A 20,860-nucleotide genomic window follows, 5' to 3' on the forward strand; every position below is an offset into this window, starting at 1 on the left:
AGCCTCTTGATGAAGGACACACTGTGAAACAGAACCGTGACAACAAATTACCCTTCCGGAGTGAAGGGGGAGCTACCATCACACCCCTTAAATAAAAATAAGTTGCGTGAAGAAGCTAATCGAGAGGGAGGAAGAAGGTCACCACCCACGAGTCTAGAACCCGCCTTCATCGCCAACAGAGATACCAATTCTTCCCTCTTCCCAACATAAGCAGATTGTCATGTTCCTGTATGGATCGCCTTTAGGAGCCCTCCTAGCTCATGTGCATCCATGAGAGCCGATAGAGAAGCAAACAATGCTAGGGTATTGCTAGAAAACAAGATTGCTTTCTAGGTTGTTAAATAAGCTCTAGATAATAGGGGGAGGGATTTCGACGTTCTCCCCCTCCCACGTGTCAGCACCTCCTTCATTCCAATCATCCCTGGCACTAGCGAGAGGGAGAAAAGGAGACCAAATGCCATGGACATTAGCCACAAGTTTGAAGCTCTTGATTTCACACTTTACAGTCATACATCACCCTTCAATGGCTTTCACCATTGCACACAAACTTATGAAGTACACGTTGAGGGTGGCAGAGGCTACCATTTAGTTTCTTGCAGACGGGAGGGGCTACGTCTCACTACCTTGCCTCACCTACACTCAAACAAAGACCAAATCCCGATGCCATTTGTTTCTCAAGCTGAGCCTGCACTCACTCATTTCCTCAAGGGTGTTGCTACAAATCTACAATCATATAGGGTAAGGGAGCCAGTTTAGAGGCGTTTTGTGAAAACGTGATATTTTTGGGAGGGATTTTGCAAATCTCATCATTTTTAATATTTATGCATGCACAAGACTCCTCATGAAAAGGCAAATCAAATGATACCAAAATCAATATTTTTAAGATTTTGTTTGAATGCTCCATTTGAAAAAATTCAGCTTTTGAGGCTTTTTCAAGCATTAGAGGCAATCAAGGCCCAGTAGTGGTACAATTTTTAGCAAATCACAACATGACACATAAGCAAGACTCTAGGAGTATTCCAAATTTCTTGCGTCTAAATTGGGGGTGGATATGTGTCTAACCTGGGAGTCAAATTTTTTTGTCTCTAAACTGGCTCCCTTACCCTACCCTCGAAAGGGGTCTTTCTTGCTCACCATCTCTACTTGGTCTTCGACGACAATGAACTGGGGCATTCCATGTAATTAAATCTAATATCTAACCAACCAAATGATTTTCTCATATTAAACTGATCATTTAATGTGGGATAATAAACGAGAACAAGGGTTAGAATATAGACATGTGCTTACGGGTCTATCTCAACACGGGGCCAATGGTAAAGGGGGCCAAATGAGAGATGGTTTGTCAAAGAGCAAGGTTAACTAATGGAGCTTAAAAGACCTTAGGGTTAGCTTCATTAAAGACCTCCAATGGTTAGTGTTAAAATTCCTTTGACCTTAGGCAAGCTTGGGCTGAGCTTGAGGTAGGAACCCGACCTAAACTTACCTTTGACCTTAGGCAAGCTAGGGCTGAGCTTGAGGTGGGAACCCGACCTAAACTTGCCTTTGACCTTAGGCAAGCTAGGGCTGAGCTTGAAGTGGGAACTCTAGCTGAGGTGGTTGTCATGTTTGATGACTAAGGTACTTGAGGTACTTGTCATAAAATCTAATATCTAATATCTAACCAACCCAAATGATTTTCTCATATTAAATTGATCACTTAATGTGGGAGAATAAATGGGAACAAGTGTTAAGATATAGACATGTGCTTATAGATCTATCTTAACACGGGGCCAATGGTAAAGGGGCCCAAATGAGAGATGGTCTATCAAAGAGCAAGGCTAAAAAATGGAGCATAAGACCTTAGGGTTAGCTTCATTGAAGACCTCCAATAATGTGTGTAAAAGTCCTTTGACCTTAGGTAAGCTAGGGCTGAGCTTGAGGCGGGAACCCGACCCAGCTCGAGGTGCTTGTCCTGCTTGATGACTAAGGTGCTTGAGGTGCTTGATGATTGAGGTGCTTGAGATGCTTGAGGTTCTTGATGATTGAGATGCTTGAGGTGCTTGACATGCTTGAGATGCTAGGGCTATACTTGAGGTGAGAACCCAACCCAAGCTTAAAGTGCTTAAGGACCAAGCTTGTGGTGGGAGCTGGGCCTATGCATGAGGGGTTGAAGGTGTCAAAAAGTCAAATATTCAATCCCTACAAGGAGGGGGCGAGCCCTACATGAGGGGGATGAGAGAGAACACCCACACACTCACACAAGGCATGCATGGCACAAAGAAAGCAAAAGGGACACTTGTCAAGTTCCTCATCATGTTTCCCTCATGGTGTGCCTGAAGCCCATTGGTTGGTCATCCAAGGGGTCCAATGATAATTTAGGAGATTTAATTAATTTATTTAGCATTTATCTAGCCCTATCTCTCAAAGGGGAAAGGGGGACACTTGTCTCAAGGCTACCCTTGCTGCTTGTAATGCCTCCTGCTTATGATTGGCTAGGCCTGGAGGGGTCCAATGAGCTTCAAGTATGAGCTACAAGGGGGGGTCGACCCAAGAAAGCTAGGGGGTATACTCACCCACACACACTCAGAAACACTCTCATTGTGTGATATGCAAAGTGCAAGAGCTCCCTCTCCTTCTCCAAGCAAGTAGAGGTTGAGAGCCTACACCAACACTCTTGGCTATGGAGTGCAAATCCAAACAAGAGCTATGCTTCAATGCTTAAGCTTTCCATCTTCATTACTATGCTATTATGTATGCTAAGCAAGAAGAGTGATGATAAGTGAGGAATTATTTCTTTCTCCTATGGAATACTTCTTCTTCCTCTTCCCTACCCTCATTCCCTGCTAGCTCTCTCCACCTTCGAAGGTGTTCGAGGTCTTGGGACTGAGGCTTGGGATAGTTAATGCTTTCTACAAAGTGCATGTTATGCTTATTGCAAGAAGGATAATGGTTTATTGCAAGTAGATTAGTTACTTAATGCAAGTAGATTAATTGTATTGCAAGGTAGATTAATTGATGCTTTAGGCACAAGTTGATGCATAAAAGTATACATCTTCATGCACTCAAATGATTTAGGGAACACAAAGACTAATGATGTTCACAAGTTCTTGAAGTTTATCAAGCTAAGATTGATTGTTGATATTATGCAAAAGCTTGGTGTATGAAGCTTCCATCTCCATACTGCCAAAGAGGTCTCAAGGAACACAAAGATTGTATTGTACCAAGTCTCTCTTAATGAGAGAATCTATAATACAAATGCCTTTTGGAGGGGGGACCGGCTCCACATAAATCCGGTTCTCAACTGTTATCATATTATCTAAACTCTCGCTCTCTCTTGCAAAAGTATTGCTCATGCCTAGTTAATTAAGTGTTATGATAAAGTTGCTACTACCAATTAAGTTCACCCTCTATGCTCTCAAAGTTGCTCACTCTAATTCTCTTAATTCCGCTATTCTCTAAATTCATAGGCCATTTCCATTACATACTTGTCATACTTAATGAGGAAGGTGCTTGAGAAGCTTCCTATGCATGGGGGGTAAGGTGCTTGAGTCAAAAAGAGACCCTACAAACTTAATGAGGAAGTTGTTTGAGAAGCTTCCTATGCATGGGGGTAAGGTGCTTGAGTCAAAAAGAGACCCTACATACTTAATGAGGAAGTTGCTTGAGAAGCTTCCTATGCATGAAAGTCCCAAAGTTAGGGGAATCTTTGACCTAACCTTCCACTCACCCAAAGGGCACCCCTTTTCTAAAAGGGCACATGGGACACATGTTAGACCCTCACTAAGCTTAACCACATGGTGTGTTTGAATGCGATTGGTTGGGCTAAAGAGGGGTCCAGTGAGATTCTAGTTCCATCCAACAGATATCTAGATATTTTCAAGATCTCTCTCTCTCTCTCTATCTATCTCTCTCTCTCTCTAAGGGGTAAGGAGGACACTTGTCAAAAGACTACCCATGTACTTGATTGCATGCTGCATGTGATTGGCTAGGGGGAGAGGGGTCCAATGAGCTTACAGCATGTGGAAAAGTTGTAACTCACCCCAAGCAAGCAAGGGGGGTTCTAGGGGGATATACACCACACTCACACTCATTTTGTAGATCCATTCTCACTTGGTGAAAGTTGAGGAACTCCACCTCCTTCTCCAAGCTTGTGAGAAGTGAGAGCCTACACCAACACTCTTGGCTATGGAATGCAAATCCAACCAAGAGCCATGCTTCAATGATTAAGCTTGCCATCTTCTCCATCTTCATTACTATGCTATTATATATGCTAGCAAGAAGAGTGATGATAAGTGATGAATTATTTCTTTCTCCTATGGAATGTTTCTTCTTCCTCTTCCCTATCCTCATTCCCCACTAGCTCTTTCCACCTTCGAAGGTGTTTGAGGCCTTGGGACTGAGGCTTGGGATAGTTAACGCTTTCTACAAAGTTTATGTTATGCTTGTGATGCATGAAGCTTTCCATCTTCATTGCATCACTTAGGTCACAAGGAACACAAAGATTGTATTGTACCAAGTCTCTCTTGATGGGAGAAACTATAATACAGATACCTATTGGAGGGGGGACCGGCTCCATATGAATTCGGTCCTTAACTATTGTCATGTTCTCTAAACTCTCTCTTTTGCAAAAGTATTGTTCATGCCAAGTTAACTAAGTACCATGTTTATGTTGCTACCATCAATTAAGTTCACCGCTATGCTCACAAAGTAATCTCTTAAAAGTGCTTCACCTAATTTCCTAATTACACTACTTTCAAAGTTCATAGGCCATTTTCATTACATTGGTATCAGAGCATTTGGTTTATCTTTTCTTGCTTAAGAAGAGAGGTCCTTACGTAGCCTATTAATGGTTGTTTTTGTTAATTATATTAGGGTAAGTGGGTATGGGATCTATTATCGGTTTTGCTGAGCCCACTGTGTGGGATATGGTGCACACCTCGAGAGCTTTGGTCTTAATAATGGATTCTTTTTAGACTTGCCTACGGCTTTACCATTATTGAGCCATAAGAAGTCCGAAAGGAGATATCCCTCGGCAACTTTGCTATGTTAGACTCACTCCACTACTCTGTATAATTTACCAATTCGAGCCGTGGGTGTAGATACTTAAGTGCCTATTTTCAAAGGCTAAGAGGAGAAGCAACTAAGGTTTTGAATTGCCAAAGCATACACTAAGTAAACACATAAGTTTAATTAGCATGGCTGACAATAACCAAGAGAGTAGAATGAACATTGATAACTTTGATTTTGCACATGAAGGTGCCAATGATGATGCTCCCATGTTTGTTAATTATCTTGTCACTAGGTTGCAACAAGCTATGGGCAACCCCACTTTGCAAGCCGAAGTTACTCAACAACTTCATGCTTATGGGATTTCCCTTCCTCTCCAAGAGGAGAGAGAGCTTACGAGGCCTCTTGATGAGACTCCCAAAAGAAGACTCTCTCCCATACGAGAGGAGGAATCCAACGATCAAGAAATACAGAAGGAAGAAAAGGGAAGAGAGGAAACCAAGGAAGAAAAGGGCAAGAAAGAGGTCACCCTCTTCTCCTTCTTCTTCACCTTCCTCCTCTACCGATGAAAGCTATGGCTATTCTCCTAGAGAATATAAGAGGGGAGGACATCGTAAATCTTACCCTGCATGGCGAAGGTCACAAAAGCTCAAGAAGTTCAAAGAGGGAGGAAAGAGTATATCTTTTCTCACCTATGATGGCACCTTTGGTGCTACCGACAAAGTATTGGCCTTCATCCAACAATTTGATGCGGCCTTTGGAGACAAGGGCTTCACGGAGTCCTCTAAGCTACGCCATGTAGCTATGCACTTCCAAAAATCGGCTCGTCAATGGTGGGCTAGCCCTCGTGGCAATGGCGAAGCCCCAAATACATGGAAAACTCTACGAGTTTCAATCATGAAGCAATTCCTTTCAAGTAATGCAAAGGACAAAGTGCTCACCAAATGGTGGAGTTTGAGGCTTCTCTCTCATGAGTCTATCCACAAATATGTGGACAAGTTTTGGGATATACATGTCAAGGCTACTGTCTTTCAAAAGATAGACTTTGCTGAGCAAAAGCAATAATTCTATGCAGGATTACCTGAAGAGATGGCTGAGTATGTCAACTCTAACCGGCCTGGTTCTACCAGCGAAGTAATCCACCATACCATGGTTGCTTCACACATCAATTTCCAACAAGGGGTTAGATGAAATGTCAAGCCCGTGGAAAATAAAGCCCAAAAATTTTCCCAAGGCCATTCCAACAACAACAACAACAATCGGTCCAAGGAGAAAGGAGGTTACAAAGGTAAGAATAAACTCTCTCCTGAAGAGCTTGAAACTTTTCGCAAGGATCACAAATGTTTTAAGTGTGGGGAGCAAGGACATGGTTATTGTTCTTGCCCCAAAAGAAATGCTCGCAATGAGACTCCTAGAGCTTCCACTATCGAAGCTCCTAAAAAGGATGCTCATTGTAAAGGATCACCTCTCTCCTATGCTTGGAATGGGAGATGTTGTAACTGTCGATGCCGCTTTCAAGGGACAACAAGCCTTCGTTACTCCCTTGATTAGGAATTTGAGGCTTCATGACACAAAGAAGACTTCTTTATCTCTCCTCTCCAACATGAGGATGCTATCCTAGGGGTACCATGGTTCAACCGCATGGCTGCCAACATGAAGTTCCCTGAAAGGAGAATCTACTTCACCTACAAGGGAAAGAATATGTATATAGATGCTAATGAGTCTGGTTGTACTATACCACTTGTAAATCCTCTCGCCCTTAAAAAATCAATAAAAAGCTCAGTTTCTGCGTACATGATTTTTTGTCAAAGAATCCCTAAAAGGTCCTAATGATTCATCAAAGGTGAATGGTAGGAATCAAGAAGAGTTAGACTTGTCTAACTTTCTAAATTTTTTCCAAGATGTGTTCATCAATGACATCCCTATGGACTTACCTCCAAAACGAGGGGATGATGACCATCGAATTGAGCTCCTATCAGGAAGCTCACCGCCTAACAAACCTCCCTATCGAGTTTCACAAGTCAACAAGAGGAGATCATGAGGCAAGTACAAGAATTGATAGACAAAGGGATGGTGAGACCTAACTCCTCTCCCTTTTGTTCTCCAGTCCTTTTAGTGCAAAAGAAAGATGGTACATACCGCATGTGTGTGGACTATCGCACACTAAACCATATCACTATCAAAAACAGATTTCCCGTACCTTGGGTAGAAGATCTGTTTGATAAGCTACAAGGCTCTACCTACTTCAATAGGATTGACCTTAAAAGTGGCTACCATCAAATAAGGATAGTGAATGAAGACATCCTGAAGACCGCATTTCATACAACGTTTGGCCTTTATGAATATCTAGTCATGCCTTTTGGCTTGACTAATGCACCAGCTACATTCAATCGATTGATGGAGAAAATTTTTAGACCCTACCACAAATTCACTAGATGTGTTCTTTGATGATATCATCATCTACTCCAATTCCTTGGAGGAACACAAGCAACATCTCCAAGTGATTTTTCAAGAATTAAGGGAGAATAAGCTTTTTCTCAATCAAAAGAAAAGCGAATTTTTCCTTCAATTCAATACTTAGGTCATATTATCTCTCAAAATAGTATCCGTATGGATCCATCAAAGTTGGAGGTAATAAAAGCATGGCCTAATCCAAGGAATCTACATGAGCTAAGAAGCTTTATTGGTATGTGTGCATACTATAGATGCTTCATAGAAAAATTCTCTCAAATAGCAGGACCATTACATGACTTAACAAAGAAAAACGTTAAGTATTCATGGACTACTAAGGAGCAAAGTGCTTTTGACAAGCTCAAAGAGAAGCTTACCTCTCAACCAGTCCTTATGCTTCTGAACCTCTCAAAGCCATTTGAGGTCCAATGTGATGCTTGTGGTGATTGCCTTGGAGCACTCTTGCTTCAAGAAGGGCATGCCATAGCATATGAGAGCCGAAGGCTCAACACGGATGAATGGGTCTTAGGCATTTATGAGAAAGAGCTATTAGCTGTTCTACATGCCCTAGACACATGGAAGCACTATCTATTGGGGACTCCATTCATTTTACGAACAGACCATCAAAGTCTCAAGTACTTCATGACGCAAACAAAGCTTTCCGACAAACAAATGAGGTGGGAAATTTTTTTTCGCGATTTAATTTCCATATTGCTCACATTGCTGGTAAGCATAATCAAGTGGCTGATGCACTTTCACGACGACCAAAAGTTAATGTTGTGTCAATAGCAACTCACAATGATCTATCTTCTATGATCTATAAGTATGCTACTGACCCTGACTTTAAAGACATAATGTCAGCTCTTGCTTTGGGGAAGAAAGAGAAACCATTCACCTTGCAGGATGGTTATCCTTCTCCATGGCAATAGGCTATGTGTTACCCACTCCCTTCATGAGAAAGTCATGTATGAATCCCATGCTCCTCCCTATGCGGGGCATAGAGGCTTTCAACCTACTCTTCGAGGAGTAGAGATGTACTTTTATTGGCCTACCATGAAAGTGGACATACAAGAATATGTTTCAAAATGTGTGGTATGCCAAAAGACCAAGTACAATAGAGGGAAGCAACCTGGATTACTTCAGCCTTTGCCAATTCCTAATTCACCATGGGAGAGTATATCCATGGATTTTATCTTTGGATGACCCAAAGTCTATCCATGGGATTACGGGAATATGGACAATAGTCAACAGGTTTAGCAAGCAAGCACACTTTATCCCTGTCAAGAAGACTATTAAGGCACACCAAATGGCAACTCTCTTCATATCCCAGATTTTCAAACACCATGGATTGCCAACATCCATCATGTCAGAGATCCTAGAATGACCAGTAATTTATGGAAAGGTCTCTTCAAAAATCTAGGTACAAGATTGAATTTCTCTTTGGCCTATCACCCCCAAAGGGATGGACAAAGTGAGATAGCCAATCTTACGATTCTTGATCTACTAAAGACCTATGTTACAGAAGTAGATCAACGTTCACAATGGAAAAAATACTTACCTCTTGTAGAGTATGCGTATAATAATACTATCCATACTTCTATGGGAAAAACGCCTTTTGAAATCATAGAGGGAAGACCTAAAAGTCCCTTGCTACTTAAAGTACATGGGAAGATCTTCGCTGTCGATGAGTATAGCCATGACTTGCAAACATCTTTTCAAAAGATTAAAGAGGTTATATCCATCTCCCAACTAAGGCAAAAAGCTGCTGCTGACAAGCACAAAAGGGCCTTAACATTCAAAGAAAATGATTGGGTCTTACTTAAGTTTCCTAAGGCTCGATTGAGGCAAACGACGGGCAAAAATCCTACGGGCCATCAAAAGTACTATGCTAAACTAGCAAAAAGATACTATGGTCCTTTACAAATTTTGAAGCCAATCAATGATGTGGCTTATCAACTCAAGTTGCCTAACCATTGGCTCATACACAATGCTTTTCATGTGAGCCTACTCAAGCCCTACAAAGGAGAGCCTCCAAATGAACCAATTATTGAAGACCCTCCCGAAATCGAAGATCAAGAAGAGGTACTACAACCCAAAGCTATCCTTCGGCACGAAGACAAGGTACTACGACATGGTAAGATTATCCAACGGTATCTTATTAAGTTCAAAAATTATCCTTTTGAAGATGCTAGATGGATACAAGGAATCCAGCTTAAGGATAGTATGAACCTTGTCAACGCTTACAATGCTACATTAGAGTAAGCCAATGTACATGTTTCTTTTAAATGATCAATGTTTTTGTCTTATAAGACTAATTCTCTCTTTATTGTGCACAAATTCAAGTAGTATGCATACTAAGAATCATGTTTGGGATGACGACGTCTCTCAAACACCATGTAGAATTTGTCACTCTACTTGGGAGGATGAAATGGACTAAAGAGCAGACATGCTTGCGGTAGCTATGTCTCCCAAGCACCAAATGGATTAGTCATCCATCTTGGAATGATGTCGTAGGGTAAAGAGGGGATCCTCTACCCGCTAAGACAAATTGACTAATGACTATGGCTTTATCTCTTTTACCTCATAGTCGAGGACGACTATGATTTCAAGAGAGAGGTAATGTCATTAAATCTAATATCTAACCAACCCAAATGATTTTCTCATATTAAACTGACCATTTAATGTGGGATAATAAACGAGAACAAGGGTTAGAATAGAGACATGTGCTTACGGATCTATCTCAACACGGGGCCAATGGTAAAGGGGCCCAAATGAGAGATGGTCTATCAAAGAGCAAGGTTAACTAATGGAGCTTAAAAGACCTTAGGGTTAGCTTCATTAAAGACCTCCAATGGTTAGTGTTAAAATTCCTTTGACCTTAGGCAAGCTAGGACTGTAGGAACCCGACCTAAACTTACCTTTGACCTTAGGCAAGCTAGGGCTGAGCTTGAGGTGGGAACCCGACCTAAACTTTCCTTTGACCTTAGGCAATGAGCTTGAGGTGGGAACTCCACCTAAGGTGCTTGTCATGCTTGATGACTAAGGTACTTGAGGTCCGTGTCATACTTAATGAGGAAGGTGCTTGAGAAGCTTCCTATGCATGGGGGGTAAGGTGCTTGAGTCAAAAAGAGGCCCTACAAACTTAATGAGGAAGTTGCTTGAGAAGCTTCCTATGCATGAAAGTACCAAATTTAGGGGAATCTTTGACCCAACCTTCCACTCACCCAAAGGGCATCCCTTTTCTAAAAGGGCACATGGGACACATGTCAGACTCTCACTAAGCTTAACCACATGGTGTGTTTGAATGCGATTGGTTGGGCTAAAGAGGGGTCCAATGAGCTTCTAGTTCCATCCAACAAATATCTAGATATTTTCAAGCTCTCTCTCTCTCTCTCTCTCTCTCTCTCTAAGGAGTAAGGAGGACACTTGTCAAAAGACTACCCATGTACTTGACTGCATGCTGCATGTGATTGGCTAGGGGGAGAGGGGTCCAATGAGCTTACAGCATGTGGAAAAGTTGCAACTCGCCCCAAGCAAGCAAGGGTTGTGCTAGTAGAGCCATTCTCACTTGGTGAAAGTTGAGGAACTCCACCTCCTTCTCCAAGCTTGTGAGAAGTGAGAGCCTACACCAACACTCTTGGCTATGGAATGCAAATCCAACCAAGAGCCATGCTTCAGTGCGTAAGCTTGCCATCTTCTCCATCTTCATTACTATGCTATTATATATGCTAGCAAGAAGAGTGATGATAAGTGATGAATTATTTCTTTGAATGTTTCTTCTTCCTCTTCCCTGTCCTCATTCCCCGCTAGCTCTCTCCACCTTCGAAGGTGTTTGAGGCCTTGGGACTGAGGCTTGGAATAGTTAATGCTTTCTACAAAGTTTATGTTATGCTTGTGATGCATGAAGATTTCCATCTTCATTGCATCACCTAGGTCACAAGGAACACAAAGATTGTATTGTACCAAGTCTCTCTTGATGGGAGAAACTATAATACAGATGCCTATTGGAGGGGGGACCGGCTCCATATGAATTCGGTCCTCAACTATTGTCATGTTCTTTAAACTCTCTCTCTTGCAAAAGTATTGTTCATGCCAAGTTAACTAAGTACCATGTTTATGTTGCTACCATCAATTAAGTTCACCGCTATGCTCACAAAGTAATCTCTTAAAAGTGCTTCACCTAATTTCCTAATTCCACTACTTTCAAAGTTCATAGGCCATTTTCATTACATTCCAGATTGGAGAGAGAGAGAGAGAGAGAGAGAGAGAGAGAGGGTAAATGTCACCTCCGGCATGTGATGCCTACGTACTAACCTCATCAGGGACAACACCCCGTCTCTCTTTGCTAAATCAACTCCCAAGCCCTCATCAACTTTCATTTGCAGCCACGTCTCTCTTATCTACATCAGCTCCCCTGACGGCCTTTCACTTAGCTGCAAGCTACAATCAACATTGTCCACCTTGATGTGTTCCGGGACCTCATCTCTTGTCACTCCAGCACTCCATGAAAATGATGGCGACATCAACAACAAGGCTAATGTCGTGCTTGATTGGTGGCAGCTCCTGCTTGGATCGAGCTCACTTGGCATGGCAAGATTTCCATTTTTTTTGCTTGCACATTCAGCTCTTGGCAGTGTACGATACCTATGAACCCTAGCAATGGTGTTGCATCTATCAATTGCTACCTTTGTGTTTCCACCACCATCACTAACTTCAAGCTCCCCACAAACCTACCCATGCAGCCTCGCCTCTGTGCCCACCAAGTCCCCGCTTCTTACATTGCAAAGTATAACTAAGTATACAAGCTTCAGTTTCGTCAACTTCTTACCATTGATCCTTGCGAGTATTTGCAGCAAGCAAACATCCATTGTGCCTTATGTGATGCAAATTATGATGATAATGGCACATTTGCCTTGCCTTTTTGGAATTGGGATTCTACATCAACGTATACTCTTCCACCCATCTATAATGCTAGAAAAATCCCTCTCTATGATGCCAATTGCAATCCCTTGCATAAAACCTCTATATAATGTGGTGGATCCCAACTACAAGTTCACTAAGTTACCCAACAACTGCCCACTTGCGGTGAAAAACTCCCTCATGTATCAACAAATGGCCACCAACACAAAGACTCCTTCTTTGTTCCTTAGCCAAGCTTATCGTCAAGGTGGTGATCCAAACCGGGAGCAGGCACCATTGAAAATCCTCCTGATAGTCCATGTATGAATTGGAAATCTTGCTAACCCAAATGATGAGGACATGGACACTCTTTACTCTGCGGGACACGACCCTATCTTCCACGCCCACTGTTTAGACAACGACCACATATGGGAGATATACAAGAGTTTGGGAAAAAGAAGAAAATATCCGACACACTTTGATAACTTGAATGCAACATTTCTCTTTAATGATGAGAATGCCAAGCAGGTGAGGGTCAAATTTAGGGATGCTCTAGATACCAACAAATTGGCATACAAGTACCAAGATGTGCTAAATAAATGGCTCATTGCGGCACCAAGGAGCAATCTAAGCAGTGACTCGACGTTGAATTTTGGGCCTGGTGGAGGTCCACCTCCAGCGATGGTGGGCCGTCTACGAGAAAAAAGTATATGAAGTTCAAGGTAGGTTTGAAGGAATTCAAGGAGAGGGCCACCTACAAGAAATGCTCAAAGAGAAATATATGAAGTTCAAGGTAGGTTTTAAGGAATTCAAGGAGAGGGCATCACATACGATTGACAAGACAACAAGAGCATTAGTGAAGAGGTCAAGGAAGATGTGGGTGGATGACTTCGACGAGGAGATACTAGTGCTGGAAGCATCGGATGAGAAGATCCAGTTTGATTTGTACGTGAACTTGGTAGAATATGATGATGATGATGATGATGACAAGGTAGGGTGTGATGTGCCAAAGTATGATGGGTCATTTCTGACTGTGCAACATATGGGGATGAAGATGGGGGAGAGGAGGAGTGTAAGGAAGTCCAACTTCAGGGGAGATGCTAAAGGAGTTGGATGCTTAGTAATAGGAATGTGGTTACATAGAGGAGTTCTTAAATAATGCAAATACATTCATTCAAAAGATGTATGAGGATCCACTTAAAAGCCACTTTAAGGTGTAATGGCTGCTAAGCATGCTTTACGTTTCCAAGTTATTTTAGAAGTATACAATTTCCTAGACTTTATCAATTCACGCCTTAATACTTTTAGAGACTTTGTTGCTTATTAAACTCTTCAAGAATTTGCAGCCTCACTTTGCAATGTCATGATGTACTGGGCTTACATATTTTGGTTGGCTACATTTTCTTTTGAACAACAAATTGAAGGTTCAACTAGGTGTCTAGCATGTTGGCAAGGGATGATCACAAGCCATGTGACATAGGAAAAGGTCATGAGTACAAAAAAGCTTATGGTACAACACTCTGTCTTCAAGAATATGACATGGGAAAACCATTAGGAGATACAAAAATCCCTTAAGTTTGACTCGCATCATTCTGACTATCATTGAGTGCTTGAGAATTGAGTCAAGGCGGTAGTGCCTAGCACTCATGTTCTAGAAAACTTCAACATGCCACACAATATTTATGTGCATACATGTGTATTTGTGTATGCATATTTACTATGGCAAGACATCAAATCATGCATAGAGGAGCCCTTCAGTTTGGTTCTCTTTCAAGTGCCTCATTTGTAGGTCTTATGGTGGTTGAGTTAGACGTCGGATCATGCCCTGGAGTGTGAGGTGCCACATCTCATCTTGCCTTGGAGCACTTTGCACATATTATGAGCATATTTAGGAAGAAGTGTTGCTATGTTCTTGCGAGGGGCTGAAGGTCTATTGTGTACGTGATATTGTGAGCTAACCTTGCCATTTCATGCTTAAGGTGAATCCCATCGTCTACTTTTGGAGTTTAAAATTTTGATTTTCATCTTTGTGTTGCGAGTTATTGTAAACTCTAATCTCTTTTTTACATTGAGGTTTGAAATTTTGGTCCCAATGTTGTGGGCTTAGTAGTTTTTGTTTCTAACACAAAAAAGCTCAGGCTTAGTTCTAATTCATTATCATCTTTTTTGTTTAAGACATACTCACAACTATGAGTGGAGAAATGTATCATCATAATAATAAAAGAAATTGGAGATGTTGCTCAAAATGAGCCATGGGTGATATAGAAAGATTTAGAATACATAATGTCACATACATCAGTCCATAAAGTGGGGCTTTTTACACGGAAGCATGCAACCAATACTGCTTATCCCGCAACTACACCGAGCAAATAAACAAGGAGCCATATGAGCCACCCCCTCATGGGGTTTGTCACCCTGTCTTAAGACGCACATGCCCCCAAACCAAGACCCAAAAGCATTTGACATGAAACCAAAATAGAAAAAAAGGAAAAGAAAAATACCTTTGCTCACCACACATTGAGAATAAACACACCACACATTGAGAATAAACACGAGAAGCCATGCTATTTTAGTGAGACGTGCACCTTTGAATCAAGGAGAACCGGTGTCTTAAGGTTGCCACCACGGAGTGGCATGGTGCTACAATCAACGTACCACACCTCCTGCAACACCAACCCTAATTTGACATTATTTTGCAGACGAACAAAGCCTCTTGATGAAGGACACACTGTGAAAAAGAACCATGACAACAATTACCCTTCCAGAGTGAAGGGAGAGCTACCATCACACCCGTTAGATAAAAATGAGTTGGGTGAAGAAGCTGATCGAGAGAGAGGAAGAAGGTCACCACCCATCGGTCAAGAACCTGCCTTCACCGTCAACAGAGATTCTGCCCTCTTCCCAGCATAAGCAAACTATCATATCCCCTGTATGGACCGTGTTTAGGAGCCCTCCTAGCTCATGCGCATCCACGAGAGTCGACAGAGAAGCGAACAAAGCTAGGTATATTCTTTCTAAATTTGGAATTGAAGACGAGATTGCTTTCTAACTTTTTAAGCTCTAGGCAATTTCAAACACATGCAAAATGAGCATCTCTCTCTTCAAATGCAGTCACATATGCTTGCATCTTTGTAGGCATGTGAGATTATGCTAGAAATTGATATGGGTAAAACAAATGCTAGCATTTGCAGTTGTCCTAGCACAAGCACTAGCTTTTGGTTTGGAATGGCCTCCCCTCCCTTTGATTGCATTTTGTTGCCAAGTATGAATATATGGGAGAGAAAATAACCTCTATTGTTTTTAAAAGATGTGAGGGCCTCTCTCTCACGTGCTTGGATCTTGATGACATGTATGATATGCAAGAAGTTGACCTAGCCGAATACATGTCTCTATGTGCGGTTGAAGTAGCACAACAAGTTGTTGACAAGCTTTTGACCCTAGGTGTCTCTCCCCAACATAAGCAGACTGTCCAGTCCCCTGTATGGACCTCCTCTAGGAGCCCTCCTAGCTCATGCGCATCCATGAGAGCCGACAGAGAGGCGAACAAAGCTAGGGTATCTAAATTCGAAATTGAAGACGAGATTGCTTTCTAGGTTTTCAAATAAGCTCTAGGCTATTTCAAACAAATGCAGCCATGTATGCTTGCATCTTTGTAAGCATGTGAGATTATGCACGAAGAAAGGATGCCATTGTCTATGGGCAAGAGAGGAAAGCATCAAACACATCTCTCTCTCTTTCTCTCAAAATGTAGAGCTTATGTAGATAGTGTTTGCATGCTTAACCACCATCAAAAGCCTTATAAGTCATTGTACCGTTGGTTAGAGCGAGCGAGACCCAGTTACATTAATCTGGGAGTGAATTAAACTTTTGAATAGCAGTCGTGTGAGTAAACGAACGATAGTATTACATTTGGCCCATCGACGTTTCTTGTTTCGTGGAGTTAGTGGACCACTCTCCCCATTGCCTCCCTCATCTGCCATCAACTCCTCCTACCCTCTCCCTCGCATCGGCAGTGTCGCCAAGAAGACTAGACCCCTGTTGATGCCTCTCCTTTTCAAGATTTTCACCCTGGCGCACATCATCTGAAGCTGCCACAGCCCTACCCGGGTCGCGTTTTGCAAACGTGCAGGCAGCATAGCATCAAGGGCAATATAATGACCGCAGCAATTACAACAGACGTAGCATCAAATGGAAACCCAAGTTCGGGCTTAGTATCACGATCTACAACAACATCATCAAGCTCTGCAACATCACCAACAGAAAGGGCAGGAAACTGGGAAGGCACAGGATCATGTCCTGGTATGTTTTGCATTGCATCTTTTACAAAGTAAACTAGGAGATTTTATGCTAATGGGTTTGCTATCTTTCGTGTTTTCAACACAGTAGTTGCTTGGCTAAACGTAAATCGTATTATCGTAGCACCATGATCTCAAAAAATGAGAGTTTTTGCCATTAACTTTATGTAAATTCATATTGTCACAATTACAGGGCAATTGTAGATGTTTGTCTATTTCATGAGTATTGATGCATGACTTGTATGCGTGGAAGCTGTGCCATCCATTGATGATCGTATTTAGGCTTGGGTGATTATGTAGAGACACTGAGAGTTTTATTTCATGCACTTGTCATGCAGACGATGCTTCGAGTGAAAGAATGGACTTTGGAGCATGTACTAGCTCAGATTGCGGAGGGAGCACTGAAGCAATTGATAACCATAATGCTGACCAAAGTTATTGTACTCCAGATAGGCTGGCTCATGCTCCAGTTATGCATTCAGAAACTCCTCATCTCCTTGATTGGGAGCAGCTCATGTCAGCAAATTCTGTGTGTGAGCAGCTATACACCCTTGTGAGTTTTCATGTGTAATATGTGTGAACAGTGTGTATATTTTGTATGACAATGTATGCCAGGTACAGCTATTTCAAAAAAGCGATAAGACATGTCTCGGATCTCATATGTATTTGACCCATTTCATAATAACATGGGAAGGGAATAGATATCATATGAGAGGCATTGGAAGTAGACCAGAGAGAGAATGTGTGTTAGAAAAAGCAAAATGACTGTGTTATTTTAGACGGCCAGAAGTCCTGTGAAAAATTTGCAGATTTTAGGGGGAGTAGAGAGAAAACTGTTGGAGAGAGATTACAGAGGGCCAGAATTCCTGTGAGAAAAATTTGTAGATTTTAGAGGGAGTAGAGAGAACACTGTTGGGGGAGAGAGAGAGATAGATAGATAGATTGAATTATCGTTCACGGAGGTCAGATATGACCTATGGGACCAAGAACAAACATTATAACGTTTTTGTCTCAACAAAACATGACAATACATACCAGTTAAGGACTGAGGGTCAATCGGGAGGGTAAAAAAGGAAAAGGAAAAGAGGAAAACAAAACCTAGGGAGGGTCGGCTATGTGAAGAGCTGATTTGGGATTTTGAAACTCTTGAATAATGGCTTTTCCACCTCGGTAAATTGCCCATTTACCTTGTTTGCGTGCTTCATGTACCTTCTTTAGCTCGCTTGCTTTAGCTTTGAGTTGACTTGTGGTCAATTCTTTAGCGATCCAAAATGGTTTGCCCTTGAGGAGGCGAGATTGTCGTAGTAGTTTCATCCGTTCTTCTTTGTCCTTGAAGGTGAGGATGCAATGCTCAGGTGGCACGTGTCTATGTGTGTCGTTGATCCAAGAGACGGTCTCCTCTAGCTTAAGCAGGCGCTTGAGTTTCTCATTCTCTCCAATGAGTTCTTGGATCTGAGCTTCGAGGGCGGCAATCCTTAATTCCTGGTGCCCGGAGGGATCTTTTCTTGGTGCAGCTGCCACCGCAAGGAAGCTTTTGCGTGCGATTGGGGTGCCCAAGGAAGACATCGAGACTTTCTTTGTTACCTTTCCGAAATGACAAACATGGCCTGTGGAGGACTTCTCGGTTGATCAAGCCTTCAAAGTTAGAGAGGTTGAAAAACTCTCAAAGTCAAGGGCTTGAAGATTACAAACTGTAGAAGGCCAAACCCTCAAAGTTACTACGAACTGTAGAAGGCCACCACTGTTGAAAACTACGAGCTATGGAAGGCTTGAAAACTACGAATTGTTGAAGGTCACGAAACGGGACAGGACTTGTTGCGGCTCAACAGGTGTATATATAGCTTTGGTTTGTTCGTAGAGAACGGTTGTGTGTTTGCAACAACGAGAAAAACGCAGATGCAGGGGCTCTTGTCTGTAGCGAGCAAGAACGGGCAAGAGTTAGGTTCTTTGGCTAGGTCCCAGGGCGGGGCTGTGGGTTAACGCCCCCCCACAAGGTTGCCCTCCGAGGGGGAGACCAGGGGAAAGATGGAGAAGCCGACCTAGAGAGAGAGAGAGAGAGAGAGAGAGAGAGAGAGAGAGAGAGAGAGAGAGAGAGAGAGAGAGGTAATTAGGTACGTAGTGTTCGGTTCGGTTCGTAAGGTACGTAGTACAGATGGATTGAGTTTTTAGGTACGTAAAAATTCGTACTTTTGTTCACAAAGCCTAAAACTGAGTGTACTTTATACATTTATATATGCGTTAACCAAGACTTCTAATAAAGACTAGCAAATCAACAATAGACCATGCAAATGCCAAAAACTAGAGTCCATGACTCTAACCGAACAATGAAACACAAAGTTGAGCTTAGCTAACCAAATTGTGTCAGATGTTTGCTATCATGGTCACATGAAACTAAGCACACTGCACTCAAAGCTGGCATGTGCAAGAGCTGCAGCAAGGCGTTTTTCGAAAAGAGAGGCCTAATCGGCTGAAATAGAGCAGTCTCCACCAAAACAAAAAAAAACCCGTGTATGGATCCGTACTGTATGGTTGTACTATATCGTACGTACGTATGGATGCAACCTTGAGAGAGAGAGAGATCAATTTGGAGAGAGATTCAGGTTTCAAGGACCAAGGTACGTCAGTAAAGCTTCACATCTGGCTAGCTCCATAATGTGAAAATCCTATGCATTTTCAAACATTTGAATTTGTACTGGAAGGAAAAAACCTCATCAATACCTAATATATCGGCCAATTGTGGGGACTGCATTGATCTTGGATCAGAGAAGAATCTTGCCGGTGTTGGGCTTGATCCTCTTTATTCTTTATGGGAACCCACTCACTCCTACGCTACTTAGGTTATTAGTGTCTTTTGCTTTAATCTTACAACTTGGGGTCAGCCCATATTTGGGGGATTCATCTACCATGTGCTGCCTACCTGATTTCCCCTTCGGTTTAGGAGTTTGATATTCCCCTTTCCCCAAGGAAAGTAGATCCCTGCATCTTTAGAGTTAGGATGGAAACCCAATACATAGATCTCTGTATTGATGTATGTCCAAATGTGTGTGTGGGCGTGTGGGCATTGATGATGTTAGCGGGGAAAGTTGTAGCATTTAGTCAATACTATGGAGGAGAGAGTTGATGGCTATATCATTTGCTGTGTATCTCTAGAGTTATGATAGAAACTAAGTACACAGGTCTTTGTATTGATATATGCACGCGTTTATGTAAGAGAGAGAGAGAGAGAGAGAGAGAGAGAGAGAGAGAGAGAGAGAGAGAGAGAGAGAGAGAGAGAGAGATGATGATGATGATGATGATGTATTTACGTCCTCGGGGGGCCAAAATGACCCATGGGACCCAAAATCTCATATATGAGACTCCCCCCTTCCCATGTGAAGGAGGGGACGTGTCATGATTCTGTGGTGATTTTGTTTGTGAGTGTGGTGTGGTGTTCTAGCACTTTGGCAAGATAGATGCCTAGTGCTAGTGGAGAGGGATGTGTACTTGAGAGAAGCTCCTCAAATGTAGTACATCCTTGAATAAGTTGGGGAAAGTCGACCCGAATGTGTGCATATGCTGGACATTCAAGGGTTACATGTGCCTCATTTTCCAATGAATTCAAGTTGCATTGAGTGCATCTCCTCATGTTTGCACCAATATTCAGCCATCCTCCTGTTTCACTTTTGAGCATGTGTGATCTTGTCCGCATCAAGGTGATGGCCCGTCTTGCACGGTAGGACATGGGTGTCCTGATATATATTTGGGTTTCCCCGGTTTTGTACTCTTCCCAGTATCTCGTGTTTATGTGCTTGCAATAGTATTCAAACTTGGACCTGTGCATTGCATTCTTCCATTTGCTGTGAAGGGCCTCAAGTAATTGTAGTTCAAAATTCAGCTCGTGCTCATGCTCGGTACCTTCCTCTACATGCATGTCCACATGTGCTCCCACTTTCCATTTAGAGAACCATTTCTTGATGTCCTCAACAAGGCTAGAGGTGAGAAACTTGCTTTTGTGGTTCTTTTGCGGCTTACATCCTACCTCCCATGCTATGTGAGGCAAATGGTTATTAGGCATCAACTTCACCTTCAAGAGATATCTATGCATTCTTTGCAAAGCAAGCATTTCCAATGGTCTTTGTCTAGTCTCCAATAGCATCACTGAGTATGGTGTTGTGGTTTTTATCCCCATATGTCTACATAAGAGCTTTTTCTGAATTTTCTCAATGTCATTCCATGTGCTGGCCGGAATA

At 42.3% G+C, this 20,860-nt stretch overlaps 1 protein-coding gene and 1 pseudogene across 1 annotated transcript in view; both read left to right on the forward strand.

The window, feature by feature from the left end:
* The first annotated feature begins 459 nt into the window (after window positions 1–459).
* On the forward strand, window positions 460–13,050 carry LOC147418307 (polyphenol oxidase, chloroplastic-like; annotated as a pseudogene).
* Window positions 13,051–16,236: 3,186 nt separating this feature from the next.
* The window catches only part of POD1 (POLLEN DEFECTIVE IN GUIDANCE-like protein), a 70,601-nt gene continuing 65,977 nt past the window's right edge, over window positions 16,237–20,860 (forward strand). Inside the window, exons 1-2 of the mRNA XM_086506841.1 lie at window positions 16,237–16,635; window positions 16,970–17,164. Of these exons, the coding sequence (XP_086362967.1) occupies window positions 16,491–16,635; window positions 16,970–17,164 (340 nt within the window). The 5' untranslated portion in view covers window positions 16,237–16,490. The remainder of the gene's footprint in view (window positions 16,636–16,969; window positions 17,165–20,860) is intronic.

Source organism: Adiantum capillus-veneris, chromosome 30 (assembly GCF_014529385.1).
Source record: "Adiantum capillus-veneris isolate H3 chromosome 30, ASM1452938v2, whole genome shotgun sequence".
Lineage (NCBI taxonomy): Eukaryota > Viridiplantae > Streptophyta > Polypodiopsida > Polypodiales > Pteridaceae > Adiantum > Adiantum capillus-veneris.